This window comes from Akanthomyces muscarius, chromosome 2, assembly GCF_028009165.1.
Source record: "Akanthomyces muscarius strain Ve6 chromosome 2, whole genome shotgun sequence".
Lineage (NCBI taxonomy): Eukaryota > Fungi > Ascomycota > Sordariomycetes > Hypocreales > Cordycipitaceae > Akanthomyces > Akanthomyces muscarius.
This window is the reverse complement of record NC_079242.1, coordinates 1,789,995-1,804,948: the sequence shown is the minus strand read 5'-3', so window position 1 is coordinate 1,804,948 and position 14,954 is coordinate 1,789,995. Positions and strand designations below refer to the sequence as shown.

The 14,954-nt window shown below is 52.6% G+C and overlaps 3 protein-coding genes across 3 annotated transcripts; 2 read left to right on the top strand and 1 right to left on the bottom strand.

The window, feature by feature from the left end:
- Positions 1-3,008: 3,008 nt before the first annotated feature.
- On the top strand, positions 3,009-7,928 carry LMH87_003696 (uncharacterized protein; the record flags this gene model as incomplete). The annotated part of the gene is made up of 6 exons (XM_056194804.1): positions 3,009-3,157; positions 3,215-3,526; positions 3,608-3,744; positions 3,804-3,951; positions 4,220-5,583; positions 5,656-7,928. 6 exons carry the CDS (start codon positions 3,009-3,011, stop codon positions 7,926-7,928), a joined length of 4,383 nt encoding a protein of 1,460 aa, XP_056048496.1.
- Positions 7,929-8,330: 402 nt separating this feature from the next.
- Positions 8,331-10,108, bottom strand: LMH87_003695 (uncharacterized protein; the record flags this gene model as incomplete). Its single annotated transcript, XM_056194803.1, has 2 exons — positions 8,331-9,399; positions 9,504-10,108. 2 exons carry the CDS (start codon positions 10,106-10,108, stop codon positions 8,331-8,333), a joined length of 1,674 nt encoding a protein of 557 aa, XP_056048495.1.
- Positions 10,109-11,390: 1,282 nt separating this feature from the next.
- LMH87_003694 (uncharacterized protein) lies at positions 11,391-12,158 on the top strand (the record flags this gene model as incomplete). The annotated part of the gene is made up of 3 exons (XM_056194802.1): positions 11,391-11,463; positions 11,748-11,820; positions 11,915-12,158. The coding sequence occupies 3 exons, from the start codon at positions 11,391-11,393 to the stop codon at positions 12,156-12,158; spliced, it is 390 nt and encodes a 129-aa protein (XP_056048494.1).
- Between the last annotated feature and the right edge of the window lie 2,796 nt (positions 12,159-14,954).

Genomic DNA, 14,954 nt, shown 5'->3' with positions numbered 1-14,954 from the left:
TTCCAAACTGGGCCTGGTTCGAGCGCCACCTCCAGCGCTTACCAAGAGCTCCTCAATGAGTCACTTTGCAAGACTCATCACTACACAAATTTGGCAGTCCAATTGGCTAATCTTCTCAAGCAATTTCAGCTATTGGTGCATGATCCACAGCTTTCGAGTCACATTTAATGTTCTTCGATCGCTCGTTCCATGCGCTATACAGCCGTGGTGTAGTCGCTTCGCGTGTCTTGGGTTTGCTGGGTTATAACGCCACAGCCACAGTAGCCTCGTTTGAACATCATCACTCTAATGTGGTAAAAGGATTTGTGAATCATTGTTTGTCGACTATCTTGGAATGGTAGATAGAGGCAACACTGGACTAGTTCTTTCCTCTTCTATATTTAATCCAAAATCATTTGCCCTCTTTTAATCTTTACAGTGTACAAATATTGCAGGCGTCCCTTCTACCCCGGCGGCGTTATCCATGGCGCCTCACAGGTCCTTGCTGAGCCGGTCTGAGTCTGTGATCCAGTCTCGGCATTTTCACGCAGACTTCCGTTCCATATCGCTAAAATTGTAATTGTGAACAGTTTATTATTCCAGCGAGACTGTCATGGACCTAGGTAGGTAAAGGAGCTTGAATTCAATGTCTAGGGTAAGTACGCAGCCACCCGAGGTGCAACATTCACTCACGGCAGGCGACATCAAAGCAACAGAAGGAGAGCGTTTCTCTCGTGGTAAAAAGTCTGTATCAACCAATTGGAGCTCATATCTCGCCTGCAAGTGCCAACAGCCTATACATATAAAGCCACGCACGTAAGGTCGATGGATTTCCACATTGAGCTAGAATGTTTTGCATGTATTGTACAGTACGCCAGCACGACCAGGCTGCCAAATTGACATGCCTAGGCGACATGCATGATAATCTACAATGAGATTTTGGACATGTTTGTTAGTCAATAAAATCCCACAGCCAGCCAAAGTCGCCCTCAGTTCAATTGAGCCAAGCCCGGCCTCTATCAGGAGTGTGAAGAGAGTGCGTAGAGTCTACTGGAAAGCTGACCGACAGCAAAAACATTATGCTAGAATAACTTGTAAGTATCACGCGATGGCGAAGTCACTTCTCACCATGCGAAACAATTCTTACGTAGTAGCGCCTGTGCGCAGACGAGCTTCCTTGTCGTATTCACCGGACCAGTGGTGCTGCGATGCGCAGAGCCATGCTGCATGTACGACCATTGCCGTAAATTACTGTTGATCCTTTTGGTTTCTCGTATATGTAACAGAGGTATGTGCGTTTCCCACCTTCTCATATATGCTCTGTGTATAGTATAGCTTGTTGCAATCCTAGTGTAGGCAGGATAGTCGGCGCGATAGGCGGACTACGCTGGAACGGACGAAAAGTTGAAAATGGACAATTTCTGAAATATTCCACCCTGGATATAACTGTACGAGGACGCACGGGAAACGGCGCAGTGTTATTGTAACACGTGAACCAAGATTTCCTCTCGCAACATCTCGGCCTATCCGTAGCCTACCATAGAAGCGGTCAAAGATTGAGAGGACAAACTAGGAAATCGCGTTGGACAGTGTCTGGGAATCAAAGGGACAAAAATCTCATCTTTAAGCGACTAGTCGCGGGCGATAAGTCGTCCCATCACAGAGCGTAGGTATTCCCATGCGGCAGCGGGCACCCAAGGTAACCTTATGTTAGCACTTGAAACAGCCCCGAACATAGCGCCGGCCACTGTAGCCGGCCGCTGTAGTAGTCGCGTCGCCTTGTTGCCCTTCTCCCTGCCTGGCGTGTTTCTGTATCTTGCACATCCCGGATCTATGCGATCACGACTTGCGACATGCTCATTGCTAAATTTTTACCACGCCGTCAAAGTTTCATTTCCAAGGCCGACTGGCGGTTTGGCCTGAACCTGCGTTCCTGACTCCGGCTCCTCGGCAGCCCGTCCGCTGCATTGGATGACGGCTCGGATCACCCAGGAGGCCCGACCGCTAATCTACGTTGCGCGAGCGTGCCTACTCACTCTCGCTCTGCCCGCGATGGCATTGCGGCCCCTGCCCAGCCAGAGCCGGCTGCCGACCTGCTGCATGGACCTTGTGATGCCAGAGTCAGCTGGGCGATCCGTCGACCATGTTGGCCGGGAGCTATAGAGCAGAGACCTCCTCTACAAAAGATGAAATGCAAGTTTGCACCGCACAAGTTGCCTACGTTTCGAAATTGCTCTCAGAATGCTCATTTCGAAGAAAATACGGGAAGCGTACAACCTCCTATACTGTTCGGTGGCATCGCATAACATGAACCATCAAGTACGACCACGCTGGCGAGCACATGTGCGGCGCTTCCTTGCCATCGTCAATCATGCACAAAAATGTAGACTTCTGTTGACGTATACGCGAGCCTGACATTCATTTTCACCTCATGCTATTTGGTCCGCTGAAGGGCGGTGCGCCGCCCGGACCTTTTCTGTAACGCACGCGATCTGATCACCGCCCACTACTGTTTACGAGCAAAAGATGGGCAGGAAAAATCATCACATTTAGAATTATGGCTAGGACTTTGCACCGACGTTACCCCACGACAGAAGCGCGGAAAACTTTCGTGGACCGCAGCACTTTGGGGATAGTCTTGCCCGCACCGTTCTGCACGCCGGGTCCTCGTCCAGCGCTCCACGCCAAGTCGCCCACTTCGGCCGTGCCAACGACGTACTGGTAGCTAGCAAGTCGATTGCTTGATCAATTTGGAAACAATGCCTTGGTGGGTAAACATACCATACGTGGGCTATGCTGGTTACAATCCCAAGTTCTGGCATGGGGCTACTCACCAATGTCGGCCGTGCCGTGGAGCCGCCGGTTGGCTTTTATTTAGCTTTTCGATTGTTCTTTCTGACTTGAATGAGCTGTTTCTGCTTCGCTCGTCTTGTTTCTTTCAAACGCAGCATACAATCTCAGAGGATTGCTACTGGCCGAACACACGAATCTGAAGCTTACGCCCATCGAGGTGGAACAACTCAGCCAGAATGAAGGCCACGACGCTGGGCACCGCCACGTTCGCTACTCTGTCTTATTTTCCAGACCTCGCAACAACCAATTCAGTCAGGAGCCGTGCGCTCCTCGTGGCGCCGCAAAGATTCGAAGAACAGGATTGGCAGCACCAAGGCTGCTATGTGTAAGTGATTGACAACTGGATGTGGTCTCAGCGTGCCATGACTGAGTGTCAATATAGTGACGTAGGTCGCACAATTGGCGATGCCGTCTCTGTCGATGAACGCATGACGAACACCAAATGCACAGCATTTTGCTTCGAAAGAGGCTTCGTATACGCCGGAACCGAATACTTCTCGGAATGCTACTGCGGCAACTTTCTCGCTCGCGGAGCCCAGCCCGCCAAAGATGAAGACTGCAGCACCCAATGCGCGGGTAACATGACCGAGGCGTGTGGCGGAAGGGACAGGTTGACTTTGTACAAGACTAGCAAAATCATACCCCCAGCGGTGAATATGGGGGTCGGTGACTGGGAGTCGATGGGTTGCTACATGTGAGCCCCAGCCATGGAATACGCAGCTTCCACGCTGGTGACGGTGCACAACCTCGGAAATGTCTGCTGACTTCTGATTAGTGAGGGTAGCACAGGTCGTGCGCTGGAGCGCCAGATCTTCAGCATTCCCAGCAGCAATATGACGGTGCCGCAATGCATGAGCGCATGCGATATCGAAGGCTACGCCCTTTCTGGCGTTGAATACGGAGGCGAATGCTGTGAGTTTTTGAGCGATTGTGTAAGCCCATTGGTGCGTGCTAATCAAAACATTTCAAAGTCTGCGGTAATGACATTGACAACTACGCGAGACCTGCAGCTCTCGGTGGCTGTGACATGACATGTAATGGCGACCGCACGGAATTTTGTGGCGGTCCGAGACGCATCAATCTCTACCAAAACAGGCTCAGACACACTTCTCATCCAATGTAAGTAAAGAAAAATCGCCAGGTGCCAGGCCTGCACAAAGAAACAGCGCTCGAGACATGCAGCAGGGCAAGTGCTCTTGATTCGTCCCGTCTCCCTGCGGCACAGCCGCGCCCCGTCCTTGTGCAGCAGGGGCCCCGTTTTCACCTTTCTTTTGAGAGCTCTCTTTATGAGCATTGCCAATGATATACACTGCCCAACTACCCTTTCAGCTCGAGCTCGTATATGCAATTTCCTGTGGCTAGCTAACATCCTGCTCTACTGGTGCAGCCCACCTGCTCTCACACCAGCCAGCACATCTGCCAGCGGTGGCACCACACCGACACAATGTCCCAGCCAGCCCGCTACGGTCGGGGAAGTGTGGAACTTCCATGCTTGCTACACGGAAGGCGACGGAGCTCGGGCCCTCGATGGTAAATCTTATTCGGACAATGAGATGACGCTCGGCGACTGCTCTCTATTCTGCGGCGGATCTACCTATTTTGGGCTCGAGTACGGCCGAGAATGCTACTGCGGAAATGCTTTCAAAGGCGGCGCCGTTGAGACATCAGAATCCGAGTGTAGCATGCTCTGTCCCGGTGGGATACAGTGTGACTACTGCGGAGCCGGCAACCGTCTCTCCGTGTACCTTAACTCAAGGATCAACGTCGATCCCAGCAGCAGCGCGCTCACCACCGCCAGCTCCACTTACACGACCATCCGCACCAGCTTGCATATTTCTTCTGGGAGCCCCGGCATCCTGTCGCCGAGCGTGGCTCCTGCTCTTTCGCCTGCCTCTTCATCCATTTCTGGCTTCAAATCGGAAATAGAGACCTCTAGCTCCCCCTCAAACTCCAGTCCGGCCTCCTCAGCCACTGGCGCCACCAGTTCGAACACAACAAAGACAGCCGTGAGCTCGCATTCCGCCAATCCTACGAACGGTCGGGCTTCAACAATTTCTGCGACAAAAAGCTCTTTTTCTACTGTACCGGCCCAGAACTCCACGATTGCACCCTGGATATCCTCAGGCTGGAACGTCACCCACACAAGACTTCCGCCCCCGCCCCCTCCTCCCAGCCGCTCACCCGTGCTCTCATCGAACGAGCCAACAATTGGCCCCAGCACTCAGCCTCCTGCACAATCTACGCCTGCATACACCTCAACAGGCAGCAGTTTAACATCCCATCCCGTTGTCACAGTCATTGGGACGCGAACGGGTACACTGCATTCTACCGATCCACCGGCTGTATCTGCATCTCCTGTCAAAAGTTCCAACAAAGGAATCGATACGGCCGAGTCTACCACAGCTACTGTCAGCCCAAGTCAGGGATCGTCGCACAGTTCTTTTCGGAGCAGCTCTGGCCAGAAGACTGTTTCCCTTCAAACTAGCCGACGACCTTCTACTGAGAGCTCTCGCCAGAAACCGTCCAAAGTTGCTACTGAGATCAGCTCCGACGAATCGACACGCAGTCCTAGCCACGTTTCCACGGTCCCACAGTCTAGTGAGCATATCACAGGTAGTAGCTCTGCGGAACTTACGAGCGAAACAGCTGTGATCACCACTTCGGTCCCATTGTTCCAAAACACCACATCTTCACCGTTGCTCAACCATACGACATCCATCTCTCCAACATCAAGCGTGTCGTTCAATACAAGTATCACCACTCCATTCTTTTCCTCCGCAACCTTGACTACAGCACCTTTCACCAACACTACAACTTCGACAGTATCAGTCAATTCCTCCACTACGACGTCAGTGACCTCTGGCTCGTTTCCTACACCTACCGGTCTGCTACCTGACGGCTGGGAATTCTATGGCTGCTGGATTGACGGCGCCCAGGGTCGTATACTAGATACGCAACTTCCTGATTCTGAAAATCTCACACTACAATCCTGCGCGAGCAGTTGTGCGAAAGCAGGCTATACGGTCGCCGGCGCTGAATACCACTCCCAGTGTTTCTGTGACAATTATATCGAGAACGGCGGATCCAAGGCTAAATCTGAGGACGAGTGCAATACTCCCTGTACAGGTAACTCTTCCCAAATCTGCGGTGGTGGTAACCGCATGACAATCATGTCTCTCGGACAACCAGAGATTCGCGCAGCGCCGATCGCCCTTCCAGAGGTGGGCGACTGGAAATACCAAGGCTGCTATCAAGACAATGTCAACCAAAGCAGGGTCTTCTTTTGGCAGAACTTCTTCCCGAACGTCATGACTCCACAGATGTGCCTAGACAGATGCGCTGATTTTGGCTACATGGCTGCTGGACTTGAGTACGGGCAAGAATGCTACTGCGGCGACCCCCAGAACATCATTGTCCAAAAGTCACCGAAAAAAGATGAGAAGGAGTGCAACATTCCATGTGCCGGAAACTCCTCCGCGCTGTGCGGCGGTGGCTCTCGCATGTCCACCTATTTCTGGGGTGGAAAGCCGTTTTACACTTGGGACTTCCCAGCAGCTGGAACTCCTGCTGCCGGCTCTTATGACTTCCTTATTGGTGGTACTAATATCCCTCTGATCACTTCGCAGGCCATCAACGGCAAGGTGACGTTTTTGGAGAAGTTTGGTACAGGCCCGCCCAACTCAACCGGTGCCTACGAGCTGGATCTTTCCGAGATTGACAACTGGGACCTGGCTTGGAGAACCATGCATGTCAAGACCGATGTGTTTTGCGCTGCAGGTCTAACGCTTCCTGATAAGGCAGGCCGCCAGATCAATATCGGTGGCTGGTCGGGTGCGTCGACGTATGGTGTCCGCTTGTACAGTCCCGACGGCAAAGCGGGCGTCCACGGCAAGAATGACTGGGAAGAAAACGCCAGCATTTTAAAACTGCAAGACGGCCGCTGGTACCCCACGGCCATGAACATGGCCAACGGTTCCATCCTCATCATCGGTGGTGAAGAAGGTTCCAACAGTGCCCCTGTGCCGACTCTGGAAATCCTTCCCTCCACGGGCACAAAGCCGCTGCGCATGGATTGGCTGGAGAGGACTGACCCCAACAACCTGTACCCGTATGCCGCTGTCCTACCCTCTGGTGGTATTTTTGTCGCTTACTGGAACGAGGCTCGCATTCTGGACGAAAATACCTTCGCAACGGTCAAGACGCTGCCAATGATCCCGGGCGCCGTCAACGACCCCAAGGGCGGCCGTACCTATCCTCTCGAGGGCAGTGCGGTCCTTTTACCCCAGTATGCTCCTTATACCGACCCGCTTGGCGTTCTCATCTGCGGCGGCTCTACCAATGGCCCCGGAAATGCTCTGGACAACTGCGTCAGCACCTATCCCGATGCCGCGAGCCCCAAATGGGAGCTTGAGCGTATGCCCTCACCCCGTGTCATGAGCTGCATGGCGCCTCTTCCGGACGGCACTTTCATCATCCTCAACGGTGCGCACCACGGTGTGGCCGGCTTCGGTCTCGGTATCGGCCCAAACCTCAACGCGCTGATGTACGATCCGAGAAAGCCGCTCGGAAGCCGCATCACGGTCATGGCTAACACGACCGTCGCTCGCCTCTACCACTCAGAAGGTATCACGCTTCTCGATGGCCGTGTGCTGGTGACTGGCTCCGACCCGCAGGACGGCGTTAATCCTCAAGAGTACCGCATTGAAACCTTTACGCCGCCGTACCTGCTCTCTGGCAAGCCCCGTCCCACGTTCACCATCAAGAACACCGACTGGGGGTACGGCCAAAAAATCAGCTTCGAGCTGGGAGGCAAGGCAGCCAACGGCGACATCACCGTGTCGCTCCTCGGCTCCGTCTCCAGCACGCACGGGAATTCTATGGGCGCGCGCACTCTCTTCCCAGAGATGTCCTGTTCAGGAACATCGTGCACGGTTACGGCGCCGCCTGGAAAGTACATTGCGCCGCCAGGATGGTATCAGTTCTTTGTCCTGGACGGCGGCATTCCGGCTGTCGGCGTTTTTGTTCGCATCGGCGGTGACCCTGCCGGTCTTGGTAACTGGCCCCAAGGTGGCTCCTTTACCCGCCCGGGGGTTTAATGATTGTGTTTATGTTTGTTTTTTCTCCCGCGTGGACTACGAGTCTTATATAAATTAACGTGCTAGTCTTTTGTTTATCATTCTTTTTTTTTCGGACGCCTCATGAACTGTGCTAAGGCACATGATACCTGTTTTGCTTTTGGGGCCGAGATTGCCCAACCCTCTCCTGGTAGTACATAGGCACATAGGCAGCACAGTTTGCTTTAACGTTACTCCATGAACCTGAGCAGCATTTCATTGTGTGAGATATATTTGAAGACATGATATGGCCAAGAAATGTGAACTATTGGATCTCAAATTATATTCAAGTAAAGTGATATCTTTTCGCTATGTACTTGTCGCACGCCATGCCATGGCGTATCCAGTCTTATTAAATGCAACCCGGGTGAGTATATATACAATTCAATGCTTTCCGAGGAGGGAGTTGATGACATTTCCGAGAACTCCTGCAGTCTGTATCGCGTCATAAATGGGCTTATACATGCCGCATCGAGCATCTACCGCGGACGCCGAAACATTTGCTGACGCGACGCGGCCTTCATCGCTTTCGCCAGGTCTGGCGCCACCACCCAATACCTGCACCGAGGGCGCTTGAGGCCAACCAAGTCCCCCGGTAGGGTCCTTTGCAAAGTCAGCCCATGACTTTTGGATATCCTTGGCGCTTTCGACCTCGAACGGCGTGGCGTCTGCCCTGGGATAGAACCCAAAGACGGGTCGTATCTCTGCTGAGTGATAGGCGCCGCTGCCAGGGAACAGCTCCGTGTTGGCAAAGCTGGCATTGTAAAAGTAGCGCCACGTCGGAATCTTGATAGAGGTGGAATCGCCCGCCAGGCGAGCCGTGGGGCAGGTATAGATGAACTCGGTGACCAGGGCCTCGTCGCGCTCCTCCGGGCTGGCAAAGCCCTTGTACCTGGGACGATATGTTTCGAGGAACAGCTTTGCTGTCGCGTTGCCCAGGAACGCAGCCATCACCGCATCCAGCGTGACGCCGCCCGTGAGGAACGGCGTCGCTTCGTTGGCGTTGGAACCGATTAAGAGGGGCACGCGCGCGATGGACCTGGGATTCAGCACGGATGAGGACCGTCGTGTGGCAATGGAGTTGGCAAACGTCACGCCTCCGTCGGGAGCAGCTGTGAAGCTGAGTTTGTTGTCCTCAGCAATGCTTTCCAGCTTCGCAGCAGGGACCTGGCGCATGCACTCGAGAACGTCGGCTGTAGAGTTGCAGTTGGCGCCTGCGACTAGGGAGTTCCATGCTGCTTTTTGCTTGTCCGAGCCGGTCATGCCGATTTCGGGCTCGGTGGACTCCATAATGGCAGCCGCAAAAGGCACAGGATCGGGAGGCGTTGTTATAAGGTTGTCCACACTTCTGGCGCCGGAGCTCTGTCCGAAAATGGTGACCTTGTTGGGGTCACCACCGAAGGACTGGATATTGCGCTGTACCCAGTCGAGGGCCAAGCGCTGGTCATGTAGGCTGCGGATGATTAGTGCATGCCAAATGAACGTAAGAACTATGACAGACGCGCGAAAGAGAAGGAAATGGAGGATATTATGAAAATCAATAAAGGTTGAACTCACCCTAAGTTCCTTTCTCCCTCTGGGATGTCGGGTGATGAAGGAAAGCCAAAGAGGTTTAGACGGTAGTTGGTCGTAACAACTATCACATCTTGATTGCCAGCTAGATTCGTGCCGTCATATTCGGGCAGTGCCGCAGTACCGGATGAATCAGTACCTCCATGGATCCAAAACATGACAGTTTTGTTAGAGCCCGGGCTGGCGGAAGCGGGCACAAACACGTTCAAGTATAAGCAGTCCTCGCTATCGGGAACCGAAGCTGGCGGAGTATTGAAATACTGTTCGAGGAGCTTTGCGTTTTTGGAACCCGACCCAAACTGTTGGTGGCAGGCATTGGCAAACTGGCTCGCATCACGGGCGTCTTGCCAGGTATCCGGCTTCTCCGGTAGCTTCCATCTTGCTGGCGGCTTTGCAAAAGGAATGCCGAGATATCTGTGGACAGTATGGGCCCCGGTGGACGCAGCTGCAGACTTCGGAACAGAGGTGCCGATGAGAACTCCCGAATCGATTGTAGCTGTAGGGCGGCTTTCAGCTCTTATAGCAAGGGCAGACGACAAGGCGGCTTGACAGCAGAGCACCGCAGCTCCGGTGTAAGTGAACTTGACCATGCCCACGGCTATCCGGATGTGCTAGGCGACGAAAGTATGGCGACGAGACGTAAAACAAACATCTTGTTTCTCTTTTTAAATGTGCGACCCGGGACCGAACCCTTTATGTAGGTGATGTCGAGCGAAGGGGTGCCCGACGCGCCATCCACTATTTTACGATGCGAAACTTGCTTTTGTCGCAGGAGCAGGTCTCACTTTGCTATGAGCAGAGGCTAACGCGTCACAAGGCCGCTCTCCGAGAGAAAATATCTCCGCAAGAACAATTGTTTGCCAAATTTTCTTTTAGGGAAAGTCGCATTGTTTGCTTCTTGCCACTACGCTAGGTGCGACGGCTAACAGCATGACCGAAACGGGCTGAGCCTGACGTCGTGACGCCTGAATCGTTCGGGCCCCACGCGAGCAGTCATGAGGGAGATCGCACGTAGTGTCCCCATGTCTTTCGTTTTTGCCTTTCTCTGATTTAATGCGATGGGGCTGTCGATGGATCGGCAAAAGATAGAAAGCCCTTGGCATTATGCGAAATGGCGTGTTGTTGTCGCCAACAACCAAGAGCCTTGCTTGATGTGCCTAAATAGGAAGGCTGCTAGAAGACGTCACTGAAGCCGGAGGGTTTCGAACTTTCGCGACGGACTTGTTGTTTGACGCTTCTCTACTGTTGAAATCTGCGGAAACAATGATCCGTGATAGCAGAATCAGACACCTTGCTGGAAGGACGGATCGCCCTCGTCCGTCGTGGCAGTGTCTCACTCCCCCCGCTAAGGATGTTCAATGGGGGAACGGCGCCCTTCACCCTTTCGGCCAGAATACGAACACACAACGGCATAGAACGTCAGGTGGCACACAGCCCCCTCACCGACACAACTTCGTAATTCAGGTTACCGGCATTTCGGGAATGGAATCAGGATCCCGATGGTGGAAGCGGAGCGCCCCAGCGAAACCTACTGCGAGGATGCGGGCCCTCAGCTCGTCATCTGCTGGAGGCCCAGTGCCATGGAACAACACAATACTGAGCTCCTTTTCGTTTCATGGCCGAACGAATTTGAGGATGCACTTTAATGAGTCGATGGCCGATGTAACGACGGAGATATGCGATCTTAGTCCCGTGGCTGGCCACCCTTGCTTGCTCTCTCTGCGGATTTCTGGATGAGACGATCACGTGACGCCGTCGCATCAAATTTCAAGGAGCTTCGATATCGGCGGACAAGGCCTCTAGGATCTCCAGGGCTTTGCCAACGACACCGAATTATCCTCTCGTTGACGTCCTGAACCTGAGTCGCCCATCATGGCTGCGGTTATCAAAGCTCTCAATGCCAAGATTCGGTCCAACCCGACGACGAGCTACATTTGCTCTACCCGTAAGTAGCACTGTCTTCTTAGCTCTCGCGGATGACCGGCAGCTCCTTTTGCGACAAGACGACACTTTTTCGCAAGCTACACCACAGCAATCTGTCGCTCATCGGACTTCTCGGAATGCAATACGACACGTGTCACTAGCTCCATGCTCTCTTACGGAAAGATGTGCGATGCAGGGGCCAGCAGCGATGACGCAGGCTCGTGGTCGTCGGTCGATTGGAGCTGCACCATTCGTCGAGACCGTTGCTCGATAGAAGGCGTTTTACTGACGCAACGTGCACTCTAGACTTCTGGGGACCCGTCTCCAACTTTGGTATCCCCGTCGCCGCCGTCATGGACACACAGAAGAGCCCCGATCTGTGAGTGGCAGCCCGGTCGCGCATCGGCGCACACCGCCCGCCGTGTGTTGCCGTCGAATCAATCCACACTGCTAACCTTGTTCCTCGCGCCCAGGATCTCCGGTGGCATGACTGGTGCCCTTGTCATCTACTCCGCCACCTTTATGCGCTACTCCCTCGCCGTCCAGCCCAAGAACTACCTCCTGTTCGCCTGCCACTTTGTCAACGAGTGCGCGCAGCTGACGCAGGGCTACCGATTCCTGTCATACCACAACTGGGGCGGCAAGGAGGCTCTCGAGGCCGCCAAGGCCCAGGCCGAAAAGGTGGAGGACAAGGCCAAGGCTGTTGTCGGCAAATAAAACAGAAGAAAGACAAAACGAGCAGGGTGCTGGGAAACGTCCGAGAGCGAGATGCTCAAAGCAGACGGCTATTGGTGGGCTTTGGCGTGGAATATCGCTAATGGGTCCCGACGTGCAGCTGCTTCCGGAGGCAGTGCATGACCGAGCTTGGATGGCAATGAAAGGGGGCAGATTTGTACGATCCTGTAAACAGCCCGCATACGAAGCGAACTGCAAAATCGTCTGTCCACAAGCAGACGAAACTCATACAGCCTATATAGGCGCACACAATAAACCTTTTCTTGACGATAAAAGCATTTTGGATTATCTGTTGAATACATGTTCTGCTTTACGACTGATGTTTGCGAGGGGCACGCCATTGCCAAGATCTATGAAGCAACGGACCGCTATGCCATGACATGGTAGCTAGTAAAGGAACGAAGAATTGCATGGACATGGTCTTGATACAATGTCAATTATCACCAGATTTACAGATAGAGCCATCGTTGGGCGGGCTGTTGTACAAAACTGGGTCGTCCCGGTAACGTACTTGGGGAGGTGGACATGGCAAAGCAAGATCATGTATTACTCAATGTCTAGGGGAGTGATTTCTCTTCTCTTTGAACGAGATCCGTGTGGTTGTACATAACAATAGCGAGGTATTCGCTTCATCATTCCATCATGCTGCCTCGAGTTCATGGTAGCAATCCCAGCCGCAGGGGTCTCGGAACGAGCGCATATTGCTCCGATCTGCTAGAGATAATAACACAGGCTATAGTGTGGAGATAGCCGCGGAGATAAAGAAACACAGAAAACTATCTTTTGGTAAGATCCCATTTGTAACGTCGTCATCGCATTCATGCAACGGCATTCTTATCTTGCATAATGGAGGACGATCTCTACTCGGACTCATGAATATGACGGCAGAGTTGTAGCTACAAGTAAAACACTAATTTTACCTTGCATCTCCCGCGTGACTGAAAAACAAGAGAGTCGTATTGTAGAGCTGCGACCTTGATAGCTACGCCAAGTGCAGCTTTCTTCCAAGCATATCTCTAGAGGTGACAAGGATGCCAGCCAATCGAAGGTATCAGTGCGGCAACTCTACAGAAGCCAACACCGGAGACACAGGGCATTGGGTGGTGAACTGTTTATGAGAATGACTCGCAATTTTGAGCCACAAAACACGTCGGGTTCAATTTGAAATACGCGGGTGATCTGAAACCCAATGAGCCTAGCCCCCTGCAGTGATTCTTTTTATTATTGCAATATTACTTCAGCGCATTTAGCAACAACAAGACCACCAAGTCAGCTAGTAATACCAGCAGAGATGAATAGAGGCAACATCGGCGGAAGCAGAAGACGCAATGGTAGACTGAGATTGCCCAAGTATTTCAAATAAACACTGACGTATTTTGGGCTTCTGTAACTGGTTCGTGTCCATGCCGCCGGACCTAACTCGGCCAAGCTGTGGCGAACTTGCGACGTACGTCCAACATTGCTTCGACTGGCAAGGAGACGAGCGAGTCAAAACACGTCACGTCATCCCCAAACACGTATAGAAAAACTCCAGATTGCCTTCTTCTATTGAATCAATGCACATCGTAATAGAGGTGTCCGTGGGTATCCTCCAGTAGCCGACAAAATTATGTCAGAGAAACCGGTACAGCTTCGAAGCGCGCCATAAATGGATCAGATTTATGGGGGTCCTTGGCTTGCTCAGTTTGGGGCATAGCACGGGGGCTGGTTGTGGATTGACGGCATGTTCATGTGATGCGTAGCTAGTTGTTCTGGAACAATTTGCGATTGGGTAAAAGAAACGAAGGTTTTTCTTCTCTACTTCTTCGTCTTGTTCTGCGCTATTGCTCTGCTGAAACCAGGCTTCAGAGTGTTTCGTCAAGAGGCTAGCGTTGACGTTGGTGGAAATTATTTTTAGAGGCGGCACGTTTTGGGCGTCCAAGCCGAGGTCGGAGCTGACTGACACTGAGTACCTGGCTAGAGACCGCTTTTTGGGGGGCTGTCTCTTGCAGTCATCTCCAAGGCGAGAGATTTAATAAACCGCTATCTATGTCTTATCTATGTAACGGCGCGTATCTCCGCGACCCTACTATATTCCGGCATGTAACAAGCCAAGTATTAAAGGATACCAGCCTTATCATTGGACCTTGTTTCGTACTCTCTGAGGCAATTTATTACTGAACTAGAAAGTTTTTTCTTCAATCCTCTCAGAGGTGGGCATGTCGGCATCCAGAGGCACAGATGAGGTGATGCCCTGGATGCGCGTTACGTACGGCGCCAACAGCAATTGCGCAATACTAAAATCGACCACCTGCGCGGTCAAAGATTTTTCTCAGTTCTTCGGGTCACGGCGGAACGAATGGGCACGCTCATTTTGCAGGCTGCTGCCGACGTCACAAGGCGAGCGGCATGCGATATTCAGTCAAGGGAGGCGGGCAATAAGCTGGCAAGCTAGCTGTCGGGAACTGGAGATTGACCCATTGTGGGGGTGTTCAAGGACCAGTATTCTTATTTTTCTCTCAGCCTCTCGTGCCTCTGTCTTCATGTACAAGCTGCTTTGGCCTCCAGCAAGGTGGAAATGTAGACTAAAATACTCTATCACTTGCTCCAATGGGTCCTCTGGTCTACTAGCTCGGCTGGATCTCTGTACACCGGCCCCAGAGGGTGTGGCTCTGGCAGAAACCATGGGTGGCTTCTGTCTGACGAAGAAGAGTAATATGGCAAGACGCTGAGGCCGAGTGCTTCTGTGGTAGGGCAGTAAATAGCGCAGTGAAGACGGATGCCAGCGAAAACGATCAA